At 43.1% G+C, this 21,470-nt stretch overlaps 2 protein-coding genes across 5 annotated transcripts; one reads left to right on the top strand and one right to left on the bottom strand.

Moving 5' to 3' along the window:
* Nucleotides 1–777: 777 nt before the first annotated feature.
* On the top strand, nucleotides 778–4,981 carry LOC131666683 (arfaptin-2). Of its 3 annotated transcripts, none has more exons than XM_058939527.1 (6): nucleotides 778–1,142; nucleotides 1,623–1,868; nucleotides 1,994–2,158; nucleotides 2,235–2,556; nucleotides 2,633–2,810; nucleotides 2,901–4,981. In XM_058939527.1, exons 2-6 carry the CDS (start codon nucleotides 1,658–1,660, stop codon nucleotides 3,051–3,053), a joined length of 1,029 nt encoding a protein of 342 aa, XP_058795510.1. In that variant the 5' UTR covers nucleotides 778–1,142; nucleotides 1,623–1,657; the 3' UTR covers nucleotides 3,054–4,981. The 3 variants fall into 3 exon arrangements, with proteins under 3 accessions (XP_058795510.1, XP_058795512.1, XP_058795513.1); XM_058939529.1 differs by having other exon boundaries at nucleotides 778–1,351; XM_058939530.1 differs by lacking the exon at nucleotides 778–1,142 and adding an exon at nucleotides 1,365–1,511.
* A 1,616-nt stretch (nucleotides 4,982–6,597) lies between these two features.
* LOC131666667 (serum response factor homolog A-like) lies at nucleotides 6,598–18,670 on the bottom strand. 2 transcript variants are annotated; one of them, XM_058939496.1, is made up of 4 exons: nucleotides 18,451–18,670; nucleotides 11,238–11,428; nucleotides 10,631–11,151; nucleotides 6,598–9,767 (listed from the first exon to the last, which is right to left on the bottom strand). In XM_058939496.1, the coding sequence occupies exons 2-4, from the start codon at nucleotides 11,401–11,403 to the stop codon at nucleotides 9,609–9,611; spliced, it is 846 nt and encodes a 281-aa protein (XP_058795479.1). In that variant the 5' UTR covers nucleotides 11,404–11,428; nucleotides 18,451–18,670; the 3' UTR covers nucleotides 6,598–9,608. The 2 variants fall into 2 exon arrangements, with proteins under 2 accessions (XP_058795479.1, XP_058795480.1); XM_058939497.1 differs by lacking the exon at nucleotides 18,451–18,670 and adding an exon at nucleotides 13,900–14,001.
* Between the last annotated feature and the right edge of the window lie 2,800 nt (nucleotides 18,671–21,470).

Raw genomic sequence — 21,470 nt, 5'->3', positions numbered from 1 at the left:
TCTCGCCACTGAAGTTCGGCTCTTCTCGGCAAAGGACGGAATTGCGACCGCGGTCGCGCGCTGTAATTAATGGCAGATATTCATCAGAAGCTTTTTCTCTCGGTCGACGCGCAATGGGCAAATCCGTCTGATGGAACGGCGAAGGTCGTTTTGAGTGGAAGGTCGATCTCAATCCAGCGAAATTGAAAAATCGATATTTGAAAAGCAGATTGCATCTTTCTAATCGCACGGATTGAATATCTTGCGCAAAAATTGATATCGTTTTGGAAAAAAAAAAAAAAATGCAAAAAAAGGAAGTTTCAAAGTTTCATATTAACATTTTAATGGCAAGCATGTACCGTAACGATCGTTTCTGTTATTCATGACGTCCAAGTAAATTCGAAAAAAAGCTTGTTCCTAATCCGACTGACAGAGCAAAACTTTGGCACCGACAGACTTTTGTTTTTGTTTTGGCAAATTTGATTTTATAAGACATTTTATTTTGATTAATTATTACCGCTTGAATATCAATAAAATACATGTACGTACATTCATTTTATTTATTTTTATTCTGCGCGAATGCAAAGGTTTGTCTTATTGAGATTAACAATGTCGTGTCTCCATCTAACCCAAAATAACGAAAACATTCAAATCTCATTCATACAAATGACATCTACTTTACCATCATCAACTTTCAGGATCAAAAGAAAAATTTGTACGACAAAACCGATAAAGTAGAACATCTCTACCTCCATACTCTAACAGATGTCAGCCCAAGTTAGTTCCACTAGTAATTTTATCATTGAGCTGCTTGCTAGCCGTATCGTCGTCGTCTAAGGCGAATACACAGCTGAAAGCCTACCATCAATAAAAACAGAATAAAAAAAGAACTGTCTCGACCGACGCACCTTTAATAAACACTAATCCACTCACACCTACATCTGTTGAGATACAATCGACTCTTCCTCCTACGCGACCGACACTCACACACACGCTAATACGTTATAACGCACAGTGTGAAAAAAATATAGTCAAAGTGTGTGGTTGCGTCCAACAACGCTCGAAGAGTCGCACCTCCTTCTGCTGACATGACGTCATGGGAGCGGTCCTCGTAAGAGACTCAGTAACCCGCGGATTTGCGGGACTGGTTTGATGTGCACATGGTGAATTTAACAGCTATTTGCAATTAAGCTCGCTTAACTACGCTGTTCCATACTCGCTGCTCCGTTACAGCTATCCTGCGAGTTACTTTACTGTTTTGACACTTGTTTTGATTTTATCTGAATTTGTAATGTTTGTTATTGTTTCGTCTAGATGCAATGAGTTATTAATTGTTGACGCAATCTTGCACCGTAATTTTACATTGTAAAAGGTAGACAGTAACTGCTATTTGATTCATTTGTGAGTTTTCGTATGTAGTGCTATATATAGTTAAAATTAGTAATGTTGCTTTAAAAGTTAAAGCATCAATGGCTTCCTTGGTACAAACTTTCCTTACCTTTTACTTCTCAAATATTGATTTTTCAATTTAAGTAAGTTTTTCTCAATCTCTAGAACAATATTGCAAGTGCTTCTTATCATTTGTATAACGTGGAAGTTATACTTGTATTTTATTAGTACTAAACTTTTGGTTTCAATTTCAGAGTATAGCCTGATTGAATATTGAAACACTCGAGTTATGTCACAAGTGACTGTACCGTCACCTGGAATGGAACGCAGTATTCATGAAATGTTAAAGGATGCTCCATCCCTCAATGAAAGTGACAGTGCAGTGCACTCTGGAACACCGCCACCTCATGTGCCCAATAATAGTAGACCTAAAGAAACTCCATCAGCAACAAGACCAGCAACAATGAATTTGACTGTTAATGCCTATGGCTCTCAATCATGTAAGTTGATAAGAGATATTGTTATTGATTCAGCATGCACACTATCATGTTCCATGAGTGTTTAGACACTGTCAGGACTAAGATAACATTTATTGTCATTCGTTTAATAGGTTTTTCATTTGCAGTAACTACCACTCCCACTTCACCAATACAAAATGGAGATACTCAAGGTATGCGAGGTGCTCAGAGCAAAATTGAAACAATAAAAAATTGGAGTATTTCTACTTATAAGTGTACCAAACAACGTGTTTATGAAACGTTTGGAAAGACTTCTCGCACGGTAGATTCAGGTAATAATGTAATAAATAACAAAATGCAAGTTAATTTATAAAAATATTACATTTCAAAATTGCTTGCATATTTTAGAACTAGAAACTCAAATAGAATTGTTACGTGATACGCAAAAAAAGTACTGCAATTTATTGAGATTATCTCGAGCACTCGCATCGCACTTTCATCACGTTGTTCAAACGCAGCATGCACTGGGTGAAGCATTTTCCGAGTTGGCTCAGAAATCACCGGAGTTACAGGAAGAATTTCTATACAATGCGGAAACGCAAAGAAACTTGACCAAAAATGGAGAAACACTCCTAGGGGCCTTAAACTTCTTCGTTTCGTCTGTGAATACTCTTTGCAATAAAACAATCGAGGACACGCTTATGACCGTCCGACAATACGAAACTTCTAGGTAAACACCTTTTAAAATACGTGGTTATAGTAAGTAAATTGTTTAGGTAATAATTTGAATGTTTTATATTTTACAGAGTAGAGTACGATGCATATAGAACTGATTTAGAGGCTTTAGCACAGGCTGCTAAAACCGACGGAAATAATATAGCTAGATTAGAGGAAGCAACACAAAATTATGAATTACATAAACAGCACTTTGAGAAACTGAGATCCGATGTTTCTATAAAATTGAAGTTCTTAGATGAAAATAGAGTGAGTATCTCTCAAAAATGTACATATGACACTTCTTAATTATGATATATATATATATATATATATATATATATTGTTAATTTCTTGTAGATCAAAGTGATGCACAAACAACTTCTTCTCTTCCATAACGCGATATCAGCTTACTTTTCTGGAAACCAAACAGCTTTAGAAGCTACACTAAAGCAATTCAATATAAAAGTAAAATCTCCAAATTCCTCGTTGCCGTCGTGGCTAGAGCAGTAATTCACAGTCATTCGATCGAATTTTATACATTCCTACAAAAACACCCTTCAACGAATTTGTGAATTTAGATACACATATCTGTTGTTAAAATAAGAGACGAAACGAGGGATAAAGGTAAAGCAGCTCGACTGGGATTGGGAGAATAAACAAAAAAAATAATAGAAATAATAAAAAAGTTTTATAGGAAAACTCGCTATTCTTGCACTCGAGTACATGAAAATACCTGTAGCTAGGACTTTAAAAGCATTATCTGATAATGTACAGTATTCTCAAAAAAATTTTATATCACATTTAATTTATCTTTCTGAGGGAAACATTATGCGTTTCCTAGTATCTTGTCGAAAAGCAATGATAGAATTAAAGCTGTTTTCTGTTCGCGCACACGATAACACAAGTATATTGCGTGAACTTATTTTATTAATATACTTTGAGGGAAAATTATGGAAATCTAAATTTTCATAAATTTCAAATACGCTATTTTTTACAGATAAAAAATCTTAGAAACGATAGTTTGTATCCAAAATAATACGTAACTCGCAGTATTCAACAAAAGAATGATTGTTTTACGTAAGTTTTACGTTTTTGTAGAATAGATCAAACCAAACTTTCTCTCGATAAAATCGAGCATGATCAGTGTTATAAAATATATTCAAAACGGAAAAAAAGATCTAAAACAATAATTCATACGTAGGAAATTGAAATATGACTAGTCAAACAGTTTATAACGTTCAACAATTGTTTAAAACTGTAAGTGAATTAAATAGCAGAGATTTTACATTGCGATGTATCTTGGACAGATTTATCAAGTATTAAGGTTTGCTTTTTAAACCTACGTAGATATGTGGAAAAAAGGTGTTTATACTTGAATATTGTTTGCAAGACATATTAAGTCAAAAATACGTCCGTTTTAATACGCAGGACTACTAATAAGAATAATTTATGTGAAAAAAGTTATCGCTGTTACTGCAAAGATTTATTTAAAAAGCGATAAATATTATTTATTAACATATTCCACATGCTTAACTTATTTTATTTGTTAACATCAAATCATCGACAATTTTTTTAAAAATAATTTTCGCGATTAAGTAGTAAGATTTGAAATTATTGAAGATTTCTTGTAGAGAAAAACTTTTATAAAAACCTGAATGTTTAAACTTATACATTACTGTACTTTTGAGTGATATCGAATCAAATGTATGGTACATTTTTTATTATCATCCTATCACTGTGACTATCATATTAATCTAAAAGTCTATAAAATAAAAGTCATGAGTATGTTCCTTCGTACAAATATATTTTTAGAGTTTCGCTTTGATGCCCCGACATATTTAATTTTTAACTTGAGAAAATCAAGCGGAAATATCCAAGTTCGCTTATTAACACTTCGATAGAAGCTTACCAACTTTTGTATTGCGAGGCACTCACATGTAAACACATACAAGCGAAACGAGTGACTAAGGAAAAATTGGACTAAGTGTTTGTGTGTACAGTATATTTGTGACAAAAAAAGAAAATGAAAATTATTGTAGAAATGGAACAGACGTGGAAAATAATCAACGTTAGTTTTTCCAACTTTCGACTATGTACCTATATGCCTGTAATCGAAACTCGTTGACATTTTTTGAGTAATTAAAAGATTATCGGTTTCTCTACAGAAGTGAAAAATTTCCTTTGTACCTTAATGTATTCTAAACATTATATTGGTTTGTTATGATTTTGGATTGTGATTTTTTATACTCGATGATTTATTTAACATAATTTTTGACTTATATGTAAGTTTTGCCACATTTGTTTTTATACGTTTTTTATATTATTTTGTTAATGTAATGCGTTTTTTGTGCGTTAATTTGACAATTTGGACAATAGTTGATGAATTTTTAATAGAAAATTATGTACATTTTGATACTATCAGTTCAAAATAAAACAGATATTATACATTTATTACGTTTATTCTTTCCACGAATTTTATCATATGTACCTCTATTCACCGCGAATTTACAAATACTTCGTAAAAATGTGAACGTCGAAAAAGATTTTTTTAAATTAACATGACATCGAATTTCTCATATCAATTATGAAAATTTTATACTTAACATTGAATCTGAAACGATGAATAATATAAAAATCTATCAGAGATATAAGTGGTTCTTGAATCAAAAACATAGCATCATAAATTTTTTTTCACTTGATTAAATTCATTATTTAAAAAAAATTAAATAATTTCTTTTTTTAAACAAAACAATGTTATTCAAAATTATAAAAAAAATAAACATTTTAGAACACTTGACCATCGCATTACCAACAATGTACGACGAGTACATTTCGCTGAAATATATCGTAGTTAACGAGCAGAACGGCAACATTTTTAATGGTTGGAAGGACTTGAAAGCGATTTCTCAGGGACGAAATTAACGTTAGCTTGCGCGCGCGTGAGCTGCACTTGCAACCTTCCCCTCCATAGCATTTTCTCTCTAGCCTGCACTCGACATCGATCCGCAGCATTAACTCTCTCTCTCTCTCTCTCTCTCTCTCTCTCTGCGTACAGGTAGGGGATGCAAACACCTATACACACAGCTGTTACGTATGCACGTTTACGGCAGCTCGTGAATGGTCAAGAAACAAAAAATAAACTCGATATTGCATGCGAGCGCGAGACCGAAACGATTGGCAAAATGTTTGCTGGCTTATATGCCGAGAGGATGTTTTATTGAGGCAATCATCATACGAAATGGATAACTTGAAATTTTACGAAGTACGTTTCGTATCAAGCAAAAAAACAAATGGGATTCTTTTACGGCAATGAATTTTCATCGCTGCCAAAATAGCTCAAAATTACATCGACTCGAGGCATTTAAAAAAAATCTTATTAGTTCTTCAGGCAGCTTCGAAAGACGTATAGAGGCGCCATTCAAGGATATGCCAAATAAAAAAATTTTTATCGATATCTTGTTTTGAAGACAACTGAAACATTAATTGAATTGTAAATAAGAAATAGGCATTTCCTTTGGTAACGCCCATCCTCGAACAGCATATGTCGTGTAATTTTCATCGTCAATCATCTTAGCCTCGTTTTTGTTCTGTTGTAAAAACACAAATGCCAGGTGTATTAAATAAAAATGTACGTGCTTTTTTTCAGATTTGCAAATTGCTCTTTATTAATCCATAAATATTCTCCGCCCATACTATCTTTCTGTGCACTGTTTTTTATATTTTTTATCATTTTTTTTTCTTTTAAATTGTTTGTTGTTTTGCACGGTTTTTCACTCAGTATCGTCATTATACACATTTTGGGACTCTTTAATAACAATATATTCATATAACTTAATAATGTATAATAGCGCGCTATACTTAATAAGTCATTATCATCGCTCGGACATAAACATGCCACACTCATATTCCTCTCACACATCTTCGAATTCAAATTATGTGTGTGTATGTGTACGTGTGTGTGTGTGTGTGGGTGATAAACAGTTTTAGCGATCATCATACTTAAAGATTTTTTCTTTTACTTTATCGCTATACTCGTTCATAAATTCATTCAGTTTATATATATATATATATATATATATATATATATGTATATATACATATATATATAATTATTTATATAATATTAATAATTATGTTGTAAAAAAACATCAAACATTTTTGTCGTCATTTGTACGCTGCCGTGAGCCTTCGATACCCAATCATCATATCCAGACGGGCGCCACACGCCATCTATATTTATATGTATGCTTTATATATATAGGGCGACTTATTTTTCTTATTGCATGGTACTGTATACGTTTTTTTGTTTTATTTTTACTTCTTCACAGTAACAAAATTACATCCATACTTATATCGACGATCACAACATCCTTACGCCTTTTTCTCTTGCATTGCCCGTCAGTTGTTTCTTTCTTTTAAATTATAATAATAATATGAATCCACGCGCAACATTTATATTTGTCTGTCGCGGCAACTACTAAAAAACACTGGCCAAGGTGTGCGCGCGCGCTACGAATTTGTGTTACTTATAATTGAGTTTAATGAACGTGTTGTGTTGTTTTTTTTTGTATATTTTTCTTCTGCTATTTAGCTAAGGTAAAAAGGGAGGTTCGTCGCGATACTCTCTCGAGTGCGGTCCCCGCAGAGGATAGACAATCTTTGTACAATTTTGCTTTGACAACAAATTTTTGTCCATTAGCGAGCTTTTTCTTATTAGTCGCATAAATTATGTATGTACAATTGTACATACACGCACACTCCGATACATAAGAGGTAAAAACAAACGAATACACGCACGCTCTGCTGATCGCCAAACGAAAGAGGTGAGCGAGCGAGATTGTAAAATTCACGCTCAGCTGCGCCGCAAGAGAGAAAGAGAACGAACCCACTTTGATTGAATTATTATTGCTTACTAAAAGTTGAAACAAAAGTCTGGGTTTTCTACGTGGGCCTTCTCTCGCTACAACTCGATTCGTTGCGATTTCCACATTTTTTCCCTCAGGTATTACAGTAGTAATAATAATTATTATTAATGAGAACTGGCGCTCGGAGCTTCGGAGTATACAAATTCGCCTATTGTGTACACCAACCATCGGTTGGTTCTATTAATGTATATATTCATATAGTATTTATATATATATATATATATATATATCAAGTTGATCACAATGCTTTTTTATCGAGATTTTTTTGTTTGTTTGTTTGTTATATCCTTCTTATTACACACTAACTATTACACGAGATAAAACAGGAAAGAAACTGAAAGAATCTGCCGCTACAATATTGGTCATATTGTTTATCAATATCAATATGAATGTATATAATTTCCCATTACAACACGTCCTACACACAGTTTTCCAGCAGCTATTCTATAGATACACATTATATATATATATGTATATATGTATATATATGTATATATATGTGTATATATATATACACTTGAGCATGTGTGTATATATAAAAAAAAACATTTTTCGAAGATAGGGAAGAATCAACTAACATCGTACAGTGGGCGATATCTGCACTTTAGCATTGTCGTTCGATCATTCAACATAGATAACTTATATGGTAGCACGTCGTCATTACCGTTGAAAAAATATAATGAAATGAAGACGCGCATTCAAACAGTTATTATAATCATGAAAGAAAAAGTTAAAAAAATATACAATATAGAATATGCGTGTGTAATATTATGTTATGTCTTTTTTATAAGCAATATAATACGTACTTTAATAATTTTTTAAACTTTTTTTATAACCTTTCTACAGCTTTTGTAGTTTTTTTGTCATTTGTTGTTAAGACTTATCATGCATCTTACTCTCGGCTTTTTTCTACTCTCGTTTTATTACGCCTATCTAAGCTATCTCTATATTTATATATATGTTGTTTTTTTTTGTTGCCGTTGGGTAAAAAGCGAGACACAAAAAGTAAACGCACGTTTTACGCAACTTAGTGGCAGATCTACGCATACATCGAGAAAGGGAAAAACTACGCACACATCGCTGAAAACGCGCAACATGAGCAAAGCGTAAAAAGGAAAATGCACGCGCACACGCGCACACGCGTACACACAGACACACACGCGCGTATGTATGTGTATATATATATATATATATATATAGGCAGGTACGAAGAGAAAGAGAGGAGCATTTTTTCTGTTAGATAAGATATAACACGTGCCAAGCAGGTGTGAGCGTGTATACATATTCTTATCACCAGCTCGTGCTCTGCTCCCCCTCCCCTCTCTCTCTCTTCCCCTTTTATTTCAGCATATATTGCGCGCTCGTCCAAATGACTTGTTTTGCTTTGTTCCCGTATTTGTGTTTCAATCGTTCTTTCCTTAAGCTGCGTGCATTGCACGCGACGCGACACGCTGTCTAGCAGCTCTCAAAGGAGCGATCGTCCCACCCGAGTCGTCGCCGAGGAAAGAAAAGCGCGTACTTTGTGTTTCCCTGATATTTACAGCGAGCTCTCCCGAAGACGCATCAACAACGGAATCTCGGCAGCGGACGTCTCCGGCTGAGGCTAACGTTAAGATTACGCGGAGTTGTCCGACACAACCGACGTTCTGCTGCGGCTGCAGCAGCGACAGTAGCAGCAACCTCCAGTGCCAAGTGTGAGGTTTAGGAGTCTACTGCTGGAGACTCGCAACAACAAGTTCTCTTTTTTGTGTCTCGCTTTCTCGGGAGAAAATGAAGAAGAGCATGAAGAAGGAGATAGATTAGAGCAAGAAGGTAGAGTTACAACAGTTTCGCAGCACGGAATTGGACTAACAAGTTCGTCGATGCGTCTGCGCCCCGACGAGCGATCACGCTGAATTTTGTTGAACAACTCTCACGTGTAATATAGTCGTACATTAACCGTGCAAATCGTCGTGCAAAGAACGATGGGTGTGGGTTGTGTTTTGTCGCAAGCGACGGGGTTTTTCTTTTAAATACAGGGGAGGGGAAGGACGTCGTTGGTGCGCGGTTTTACAACACCCTGGCCTGTGTTGTTTTTTTTTTTTGTGTGTGTGCGCGCGCGTGCGTGCGTGCGTGCGTGTGTTTGTGTGAGATCTAGGGACTAGCATTTGCGGTTGTTGTTGGCGCCGCTATTGTTGAGCCGCAGCCGGTCCTGGCGACGAGGACGCCGACCTTTACCCGATGAGCCCACCTCCCACACCTTGTTTGATCGTTCAAGACGGTTACGTTTTGCTGACTGCGATGTGCGCTTTTCCAGCATCTGCAATTAGTACAGCTATCTTTTAGAATGATTCATCACTGCCATTAGGTTAGTTTTATACCTCGAGCGCAGTGGAAAACTTTACTCTTGTCGTGCGTGCTCTTTTTTCTTTCTATCTCTCTTTCATTGCCGTTAATTATGGCAGTTTATGTGCTCAAAAAATGTATAACTATTGCCAATTATGCATTGAAATAAATGGAAAAGTTTGGTTTTTTCCGTCACTGAGCTTATAATGCCTCGTTAAAGCGCTCAATGATATATATTATATTTTTAAAGTTTTTCATTTACTTTTGAAAGATAAACGACCTTTAATATAAATATCTACCAACATACTCTTATTAATACGACAGGTTGGTTATACTATCCACACATCTAAATGTTTCAATGAAAAAATAAAAGAAGAAAAGCAATATGAAGAAAACGTAATTTGGATTTCTAAAGACAATAAATATTAAATTTTACATTTTGAAAAGAACACGAACGAAAAATTACACAAGCATTCAGCGGAAACTTCTAATTTTCCTTTTACACAATAATGGAGCAGAGCGTGGAATATTCCAAACGATGTAATCGCGTTTATATACACATATCGCACCGTCGCCGGGTACTTGGGTAAAAGCTAAATTTAGAAATGAAACAATTCGTTTTGTCTTTTGTTCTCGTAGAGCGTGAATCAAGTAATTTACAAATCCTAGAGCTGCCTCTTGACAAATCGGCCGCGTTCAAGGGTAATTAGATGTCAGTGTTGACATGTGCACGCCTTCCAAGTATGACAGTTCATCAACGCGCCACGCGCGTCACGCGTCTTCGAAACTCAAGCTAAGCTTCCACTATCCTCTCGAAAAATCAGAAGTACATCTCACCTTCTGAGCAGATCGGATCTGGGAGATTCTCACGCTATCGTCAGCCCTGGCATTTCTCGTCTCCCTAACATTGGTCCCCCTAACAGGCTGTTGCTCAAGAAGCTGCTGTCGAAGCTGCTGCTGTTGCTGGTCCTGCTGCTGCCGCTGCTGCTGCCGCTGCTGCTGACGCTCCTGCTGCTGCCTGAGCTCCGCTCGCTCCAACTTGTTCAACTTCTTGGCGGCGGCCTTCTGAGCCCTTGCCACGTTGCCTGCAGTCACGGCGACAACCTGCACCGGCTGCAGTTGCACGTTGCTCAACGGCGGCGAGCGTCTCTTCGACGGCTGATTGCGAGCCTTCTCCTGCTGAGATTTGTTGTCGGGGTGCAGGGCCTTCTTGCCCGCCGACCTGTACACCGACATGCTCGGATGCTCGATCAGCAGGTTCTCCAGAGGCGACGTCTCCACGTGCACCGGGCTCGGTTGGGTGAAGCAGGCCGGCGGCGTCACGTACCACGACTCGTCCATCCCCGTGAATCCCTCGACTGCGGAGAGCACAGAGCATAGGCAACGGTTGAGTGGACGGTTGGTCGACGCGCGACGCGAGAGAGCATGTAGGCAGCACGGTTACCGTGAGTGTCGATGAACACCCAGTCGTCGCCCTCGACCTCGATCTGCCTGAATCTCGTCTCGTAGGGCAGCGAGGCGGCGCCGCCTGCCGCGCCTCCCTCGTTCTCCTTGTCGGCGCTGCCATCCTCCGCGTCGCCCAACAGGTAACTCGCCAGCCTGCTCCACATGTCGACCTCCTTGCTAATTCCCTTTCTGCAACACAGCAAAGCCACATTTTTTTTTCCTTCGTCAGTACTCGCCGGCAAATGGCTTCTCTCGCGTTTCATCGCGGTGCGCCTCTCCTTTGTCTATTGCGTGCAACTGAATTCATTTGCCAGTCAAAGCCTACCTCCCCCCCCCCCCCCCGTAGCCGTCGCTCTAGATGGGGCAAAAGCTGCGTGTTCAAATTCAAAGTCAATTGAATCGCGGAGCTTTGGAAGCATTCAGCACAGCCGCAACGCCCCTCACGGGTTTTCTTTTATCTCCCCGAAAGTCTAAAAGCGAACGTGACCTACTGCGACCAGACTGTGCACGTGCGCGCAATCCAATTTCACGCAATCGATTTTTTTTTTCTCTCTCTCTATTTAACGTCACGCGACGACAGTGCTTTGTTATTCATGAAAAAAGCCGTAAAAAATATAATTAAGCCTTGCAGGCACAAGGTCAAGCTCGGAGTGAAAGGGCAAGCTACCGGCTCGTAGTGACCCTGAAGAACGATTTTGCGCGCGTGTGTTTTGAAGATGCTCGCATCGAAGTCGATCGCGATCCCGTCGAATCAGCATTCGGAGCGAGGCGCTCGATTGTCTTGATCGCGGCTATTTAGTATACTCTTTAGTACGTGAAATGGCTTATCTCAGCCGAGCTTGAGGGTTCGCAAATGGCGTTGGACGTCGAAGTAAGCGTCGATGAACGCCGTGACCGGCTGTCGAAAGCAAATTTTATCGTACGTGTCGCGCTCGACGGCGTCCTAAGAGAAAGCATTTTCTCGGAGCAGTGACGATTTTTCAACGATAAAACGCATCATCGCCGAGCTGCGCAAAGATCGTCCGAAGAGAGTTATTTGTTTTTCTTTATTTATTTTTTTTTTCCGCGCGTGTGTCACAATCTTGGAGACTGAATAATATGCCTCGTCGAGTTCTTAAATCGACGGGAAACCCATCAGCAGCGCATGCCTTTCAAGTTCACGACCGCACGCGCGCACGTACAGGCGAGAGGAGCCGCGCACACGCGCGAGACCGAGCGGACGCGTAAGACCGGGGGAGGGGGGGGGGGGGGATGCACCTGCGCGACGCGACGACGACTCGCCGCTGCCAGCAACGCGCGGCCCGCGAGCATCTCTCCTCTTCTTTTTCGATTAGCGCCGAGGAGGACGTTATTCTCGAAGCGCGAAGTCGCTTTGATGGATCGCGAGTGACGCGCGCGACGCCCGGGGGCTTCCGTCGCGAGGATGCTCGCCTCCGTGGACGCCGCGCGTCTATTACGAACGGAATTTATTACCACGGCGCGATGTCGATCGCGACTATTTCCGCTGCATTATTATTGCTCGACGCTAAGCACCGGCAATCGCGCTAATGATGTTTAGAAACTGCGAGCGACCTTCGCCCGAAAATACCCATTGAAAAATCGATGTCCTCGCGTTTTACAAGCATCGCGTTCGGCGAAAAGAAAATGGAAAACAAAAAGGAACGAACAACGCGTGCGCAGCTGGTCCCCGCGTCTATCTTTGCGATTGTTGCTCTATCCCACTTTCCTACGTGCGAGCGAGGCGTCCTACCGATGGGCATGTGTGTTTTTACTTGGCAATTTGCGAACCTCGAGAGCTGTCGTGGAAGCAATTACAGCCGAGAAGACGGGAAGAAAAAACATAACACGATTGCCTTCGATGCGATAATTATATGCTGACCTCTCGACGCTGGAAATGTCAACGCTTTGAAAACAAAAGGAACGAAATAGCGCGGCCGACCGTAAGGATGCAGCGAGGAGCGGCGTCGTTACTTCAGCGAAGAAAAGCCGAGTGTACGGCAGAGACGGACCGCGGAAAATCGTTCGCGAACGCGGCCTTGATATTCACCGCCTTTTCCTCTTCTCTTTTGTTTTTATTTATAGCGACGAAAGAGCACGAGCGCGACGCCCGTATAATTCAAGCTCCCGCGCGAAAACGAATTTCCGATGTGTCCGCGCCCGGCTAAAATTAGAGCGCTCCGTACACGCGAACTAGCCGGCACGTGACTGGCGCGCTCGGCAGCTCGCGCGTACAATATTGCGCGCGATTATTGGAAACGAGCACCCGAGAAAACTGCGCCGCCGCTTTGTTTCGCCGCCGATAAAGCTTAATCTACGCAGCTTTGACGCTAACCGATCAGCTGTAGCTCGCATGCACTCGCCGCGCGCATGAAAACCGGTGGCCGCGTAGTAAAGAACGAAAAATCAAAACGTAACGAAGAAACGCTTTATAAGCATGCTTATGGTGTTGTCGAACGTACTGCGCAGTCCAGTGTCACGTCGACGTCACAGCGACGAGAAAAAAAAAGACACGATTCAGCCATTCCAACGCCAAACGACGTTAGGAAATTCACTCGGACGAAAAGACAAAAATTAGCTTTCATCCGTCCCACGTAATATACACACTGTTCAGCTCCCACGCGTCGAGAAAGAAACCTCAATTCGTAAAGAAACCTACGAACTTTCGTTCGAAGCGAGACTCCGGGGCTGCGGCGTGCCAGCCGGCAAAGCGCTCAGCACTTAGAAGTGGTCCCGCGAGCGTATCCGCGGCGTGACTGCGGCGAGTTTCGAAGCAAGGCACGCGGCAGCCGCCTTCGGCCGCGCGAGCGCGCGCGCACCGGCGGCTCTATTTTTTCCTCGCCCCGTCGCGGATAACGCTATTGGCATTTCGAAGAAGAAAAAAGAAAAAAAAAAAAAAAAAGAAGACGAAACGCCGCCAGCACGGGCTCGCGAGTCGGCCGCCGGAGAAAGCCATCTCTCTTGCCGCGCGTCTGCTTTTTCGTGGGTAATCCCGCCTTTGCGTCAGACCAGCGTTCGCTGATGTAATTACGATTGAGATTGAGTTCCCGGCGCCCGAGACGCGTCCGTGTGCGCCGCCTCTATCGGCGATAGAACACGGCCGAGCGGGCGCAGAGCTCGTCGAGAGGTTCGAAGGCGGAGATAATGAAAATGTCGAGAGTTCCGCCAAGGCCTCGCGGCACCCCGAAATTTTCCATTTCCCCGCGTGCGCGAGTACTTTCCTAGTGCGCTGCCGATCGATCCGACACATTGCGCAATCACAACAAACGAGATACACCAAAAACTTGGCGCGCGAGCTAACAGTCCCACCCGGTGAATCATTGCCCGCTATCAGTCGGATCTGCGAACGGGCAGCGAGGCAGAATGAACGCGGGGAATGCGGGACAGGCGACGAAAGTACAATCCGTCCGCCGCGATAGCAGCTAATCGGTCTCGCGCGTCGCGACGCTGACGTTTCGAAGGGAAGAACGAAGGCGGCAAATCCCCTCGCGACGCCGCCTTTCGTCTTCGCCGATCTAATTGCCCGATGCTACGCGGCTTTGCATCCTATTTTTTCGGCGGTGCGCCGACCTCCTCGTATCGTTTATTTCGTTCTATTTTCCCGCAACGCGGCGGAGTGAAAGGCTCGTTAAAATTGACCCCCCCCCCCCCCCCCCCCCCCCCACTCCGTGGCACGGCGATGGGCAAGCAATAATCATTACTACCTGGTGCGCAATGACGCAAAGGAGAGCAAAAGTATACGTATTACGCGCGAGAAAAGGACCAGAACTTCGCTGAAGATTATTGCACCGAACGACCGCTTGTTCCCTTATCTCATTTGGATCAGTCAATGACCGATACTTTGAAAAGCAAAAAAGACGCGACGATAATTGTATCGTCGAAGCTATGCGTTGTTATTGAAAAGCGTGAGGAAAATGACAATCCACATATTCTCGGCGTTGAATTTGTTGTTCTAGTCGCGGAGAAATTTTCCACTCAGAAACGAAAAGATCAATCGATCTCAATTCAATGTAGGTGACGTAATGCTCGCGCTCAGATGTAATGCCAATATTGTGCAACTTTTCTCTCTCTCTCTCTCTCTCTCTCTTTGTTTTCAATTGCGGCAAGCGACACGATCCACGTGGTTAATTTGTCGGCGACGACATCACCTGTTTAATAGCACTAAAAGCTCGCGTGAGCCGTGACTTTGGCAAAGTTTGCCCTCGTAGTTAGCACGTTTGTGTGCAACTATCGCAGCCTTATTTGTAGGGAGGCAGAAGGAAAAAGCACTGCGCGATGGAAGTACGCGTGGCAGCGCGTGCGCACCGGATATAATCGCCGTGGATACGACCTCACCTTGAATAATCGACGCGCTCAAACGACGTCGTTCGAACTCGTCCATTGCCTCTTCCTGACGAAAATCCACCTGGCGCGCGTACGCGTAACTGTAGTCGTCGATCTCCGCCCGTTACAAGAAGCCTCTCTCGCGCGGACGACGTAGATGGGGCGAGCTGACGTAAAAAGAGAAAAATCGAACGACGCGGAAAAATAGTACTGTTATAACGACGCTCAGTACACCGCGCGCGCATTTTCATCGCGGCGTCCTATCTTCGCGACCCTAAATTTTATGTGTTTGTTTGTTTTCGTTTCTTTTTTTTTTTGTTTTTTTTTTCAATTTCATAGAGCCGAGGAAAATCGCGTCGCGCTCGCGAGCCCAATCTAAAAACGATACGACGGGTAAATAAGGTGGCCGCGCGTGGAGCACCAGATAACGAAAAATGCTAATGACCGACAGCGACGAGAAGAAAGGGAAAGGAGCCGAGTCGACGAGCAGGCGTTAATGGTAAATAAATGGGAGCGCGAGCGGGAGGTGGCTGCCGAGTGGTCGTCGGATGAAAACGAGGAAACGGCCGAGAAGACGGGGAGCGCCGTCGCGGAAGCGCGAAAAAGCACGAAAAACTGGCCGACGCAGAAGAGAAGCGCGCGCGCACGCGCGCCAGAGGTCGAGACAATGCCAGCAGACGGAAGCTCGATGCTTTGGCGACGAGCCGGCTCGCGGTATCGCTCGTATCGTATAAATATATATGTGGGTAAGTGCGCGTCGCACTTGCCCGCTAGTTGTGCAAACGGCGTCGCGTCACGGAGCTTAAAATAAAGATCGCGCGCTGAATTCTTCGCCTCGGGATATTTATTTGTTCGCCATACTATGCCGATTTCGCGCCGCGACCTCTGGAGCGCGCTGCCAGAGGAGGACGATCGCGCGTGCGGCGCCTCGTTGCACGGGTACGCCGGAAACCTGCACGCGATTGGCACGCGCGGCAAAGCGCCGGGCAATTCGGCTTTCGTCGATGCGAAAATTCCAAAAGAATCGAACGCTCTCGCGCGGATTGGTAGCGATCGAATGGCGTTTCAATTCGGTCGAATCGCTGGCAATTTTGTCCATCCAATCGAAATATCATCATAACCGTCCGTTGAGCAAATAAACGGGCATTTTTCATTGCAACGATACACGCACCCGAAAGATCGGTCGGTAACATAGATTTACACTTCTCAAATGAAGAACTGTGCCCGCCCTACTTACGGGAGCTGTACCGATAGAAATGGATTATTTTTTGAAATCATCGATTGGATTGTCGAAAGCCAACCCTCTCGGTACAGCTCTTGCACGGGCATTCTCGGGAGGGTATTGTCTGTGTTACGGTAATTAACATTGCCGGCCATTTAAAAAATAGTCCATCCTTATGGGTGCAGCCACTTCGTGAGCGTGCCTACTGATCTTTCAGGTGCACGTATCGCTGTAATGAGAAATATACGCTTCTACGGTCGGGATATGCGTCGTAATAATTCATTTGAATGGACGGAGCTTAACGACCGAACTGTTTGCGATTATGAAAGTTATATGTTGCAAGTTGCCTTTCGTTTATTTTTTTATTTTTTCATGACGCACGCTCGTAACGATATTTTGATTAGGCGGGAAACTTGCGCGTGATTTTCGCTAACGATCCAACATATTCATTTTCATTTCTATAAAAATCGAATTCAATTTCTGCCGATGTGGTAGAATCCAACATTGCACGAGGTTGTTAATAAGCTTTGTTATCCTTATTAGCCACGAGCAGTATTTCCATAATTTTTTTCGGGTCCACTCTCGTTGTCGAGCTCCTTCGTCCCTCCTTTGCTCGCGCGCGCGCGAAATTACACGTATACGATTCGCGAATCCATTATTCCGTAAGAATAAAAGAAGAAGGCGTAACGACTCACGTAACTGTCACGTGTGGCAACCATCGAAGTCACACAACCGAGTATGGTGTATTATTTATATCTGTCGCTCGACTATACCAAAGCCGCCTTTTTCGAGCTTTGTCCTTGCAAATACAACAAACTTTCAGTCGCTTTACTTAACCGCGAATGACTAATCCGATTATATCCTTAAAATAGCGTTCGCGTAATTGATTCTCCTTAATAGTCTTTTTTCTTTCGTCATCGAGACAGCAGCAAAAAAAAAAAAAAAAAGAAAACAAACACGCGCTCCGATTTATTCTTCAACTGCAGATGGACGTCAACAATTGGCGAAGGTCAACGCGTGCATGTGTGCGTAACGCGACGATTCGCGAGTGTTACGCGCGCACGACACGTAAAAAAAAAAAGAGAGCTGTAAGTCGAATTGCAGATTGAAACGGTGGTACCGTAGAGAGACTGTTTCTAGCGTCATGTGCTAAAATTAACCGCTATAAATTGATGACGTGCTTGAATAACGTCCTTAGATTATCATTACCGCTCTCTGCGGCTTTTGCTACGTGCGTGCTATAATTGTAGGGTGTTACATCTGATGATATACATCGTTAGTCTGTCTGTCTGTCTCTGTCTCTCTCTCTCGCCATTTACATAATCTTTGTTGTAATACCCCCGCCGCGTGGTCAATTTACCCATCGTGTATTTCGAAAAAGTTATTGACGGCAATTATCATATCATCTAACTCTGCAAATAAACATTTCTCTTTTCGTCCGTGACAATAGACAAAGAACGACATTGTAAAGCAATTCTGCTGTTATCATTGATTGTGCAACGTTCATGTTACTAACCGTCGCTCGTCTCTCATTATCGCTGAAAAGAAACAAGCCGCGATCTATCGCGAGCGAGCCAAGATTGATAAGCGACGATTAGCAACGGAGAACACTGCCCTAACATTTTGTTGTTGTTGTTGTGTGTTTGTGTTAATAATGCTCACGTATTACCAAAAGTAGGTAGATGTGCATTCAACTGCATAAAGGCATCGCTTTGGCGTTCCTTTCTTCATTCATCTAAGCAGTTCGATTCGTGCGCACCCTCCATCCTCTCTCAACTCCCGTTCTCTCATGCTCACGCACTCATCATCACACTCACGATTGGGTTGGGAGGGCAACTCGCGTGGGGTTAGCTATGCATCTGGAACACATTGTTTCGTTGCATACAGTCGTCGGCCTCTTTTATCCCTCTTCGGCTCGTGGCAGCGGATGTTCAGTGTTCTTGAGGAGCGAGGAAGGATTTTGGGAACCTTTGCTTTACGAGTGTTGTAACGTGAATAGAGTGTGCCTGTGTATATTTTTGCGCAGCGAGGAAAACAAACAATATCTGGCGCGCGGAACAATTGCATTATTTCTTGTTGTTCCTTTTTCCTCTTCTTTTCATTCGAGAGAGCAATGTCAACAGCGAGTTCAAAAATAATTCTCGAGCCAAGCGCGAAAAACAGAAGGGTAGGAGAAAAGCCGAAGCAAGCGTTAAGGTCGATAAACGTTGCCGAACGAAAAAGAGAGGGAGAGAGAGAGAGAGAGAGAGAGAGAGAGAGAGAGAGAGAGAGAGAGAGAGAGAGAGAGAGAGAGAGAGAGAGAGAGAGAGAGAGAGAGAGAGAGAGAGAGAGAGACTTATGTAAAGCGAGCGAAACTTGGCCGGCGTGCCTTATTTATATTTACCGCGCGCGAAAGCCGCCTTATCCGCGTCGGAAAATTCGGGGACTTTTGGAAGGCGACCAAGCGATCGTTGGCTGCGCCGCGCGGGCACCAGAATACGCGCTCCCGCCCCGGGGACAAGAGCGTCGGCTTCGCGCGTCAATTACGAATCGCGGACGATCGCGCGCCTCCACTGACACACATCCCGGCCCCCCGCTCGCTATTTCGACGCGCGACGGAACTTTCGCCCGCCGATACCGACTCTCTCGAGCTCGAGCTCGCGCCCCGATGCGCATTGCCGCGCCGACCGCGCGAAACACGCGCGGGGGGGCCCCCACCTTTTGCTTTTTCACTGCCCCCCCCCCCCCTCGCGCCGCCTCCGCCGCCGCCATCACCCACCGCCGCCACGATCAACGCTCCGCCGCGCGGCGTCGTTCTCTCGAAGGGCAGGGTCGTCGTTACCCGCGAAGCGCGCGCGGCCGAACGTATTCCACTCCTTTTGTTGTGTTTTTTTCTTTCTCTTCTTTCTCGCCCGCTCATCGCGTTGCACTCGCCGATTCTATCGCGCCGGACGAGCTGCCGTTCCCATCGCGAGTCGCCTCTTCGATACGCGCGCGCCACGACAGGCGACCGCGCTGACACAACAAAGGAGTAGCGAACTCGCGGTGAAACGCTCGCAAGTAAGCCGCACGGCTTTCGCACAGCTGACTCGGTCGCGTAGCGCCGCGAAAGCCTCGCGCCGACGACTCCGAAAACAAAAAGACGACGTTGCCGCGCAAGCTCCGGGAACTCGCTCCGCGAGCAGCGCAACAGAACGTCGACCGAAAGAAACAGAACAGGAGCATAAACAAACGCTAGTTCTAACTGCGCAGATGCCGAGGAGGGGAAAAAACGGGGCCCGTGCCGCGGCTACGCGCATTGTACCTCGCGCGGAAAAAGGCAATGTTTCTTTTTTAGAGAAGAAAAAAAAAAAAAGAAAAACAAACGCTCGTACCGGCGAAATACACGTCGTAATAATTTATTTAAATGAACGGAGCTTAACGACGGGATTGTTTACGATTATGGAAGTTATATGTTGCAAATTGTCTTTCGTTTTCCTTTTTCTTTGCAATGTTTGAATAATATATTGCGTTAGAAAGTTTCTTCTTTTTTTCTCGTTGTCGTGAATAATCGTATCTAACGGATTCCTTTCTGAATACAGTATGGTAATTATAAGCTATTGTAGGGAACAAAAAAAAAAAGGTGAACTTTCACGCGCCGCGGAGAGAGAAAAATTATTTCGCTTTTGTTTTTATCGACAGACAGCACATCACCGTAAGTGAAAACTGGCAATTCAGTGAATATGAGAAACTCATCGCGCTCGCTAATTCTAATGCAACGCCACAGCCCAAGCGCGAATACGTATATAACTTATACCGTGTGCCGTTGTGACATTTCGAGTACGTATGTAGATGCCAAGTTTTATTCATGAGTTTCTTGGTGGATGAACTTGACGAGTAAAGGAGCACCGATCTTGCATCGTGGATTCTCGAAAGGAAAATTACTTACTTGGCTATTCTTTTTTTCAGTCGTCGCTTGTTTATTCACTCTGTATACCACTGCACGAAATTCGCTACCGACTTTAAAATGCCCCCGAATAAAAAAAGAAAATCTTGATCAACGTACAATCGATCAACGCTGTCGCGCGACATCTCTTAGTATGTAGGTCAAAATTTAGCCCAATAAAGAAAGCTAATGTTGCATTCTTCTGACAAAGCGGCTCGAGAACGATTGAATCATGCAACTCTCGCGTCAACGCTCACGCACACTGTCACTCGCAGATAGGAGTGTATAGCCTATAGCGCGCGCACAAAGACGCTGCCGCGAAAGAAATTTTCGCGCAACTGAAATTTTTGCTCCGGCGAGAAAAAAGAAAAGAAAATACATACATGTATTACGCGCGCGGGGAATGCATCGATCGATGGCGAGTGCGCGATGACGGCAGCGGCAACGGTGACGGTGGCGGCACAAAGCGATTCACTATTTATACAGAGCGGGCGGCTTATGTAATAATGCAACAAATACGGCATTAGAGCAGAGAGCGTGAAAGATGTGTATTCGCACCGTAAAGGATATTCTCAATCTATGCAACTGTAACGGAGTTGCGTAATGGCAACGTTTGAGTTTTTTTTTACGGAGCAAAGATAATTTAATTCGTGCGCACCTGACAATGTAAACAAAGCGTTCGAAAAATTAAAATTGCACAAAGGAGCTCAGCGTTTCTTTTTCTCTATGATGGTGTCCTTACGGAAGAAAGGGGAGTGAGATATACTATACACACAAGTATACAA

Source organism: Phymastichus coffea, unplaced genomic scaffold (genome assembly GCF_024137745.1).
Source record: "Phymastichus coffea isolate CEN01 unplaced genomic scaffold, Cenicafe_Pcof_1.1 PCOF00060, whole genome shotgun sequence".
In the NCBI taxonomy this organism is placed as follows: Eukaryota; Metazoa; Arthropoda; class Insecta; order Hymenoptera; family Eulophidae; genus Phymastichus; species Phymastichus coffea.
Note: the sequence above shows the minus strand (reverse complement) of the source record. Positions and strands in the feature narration are given on the sequence as shown.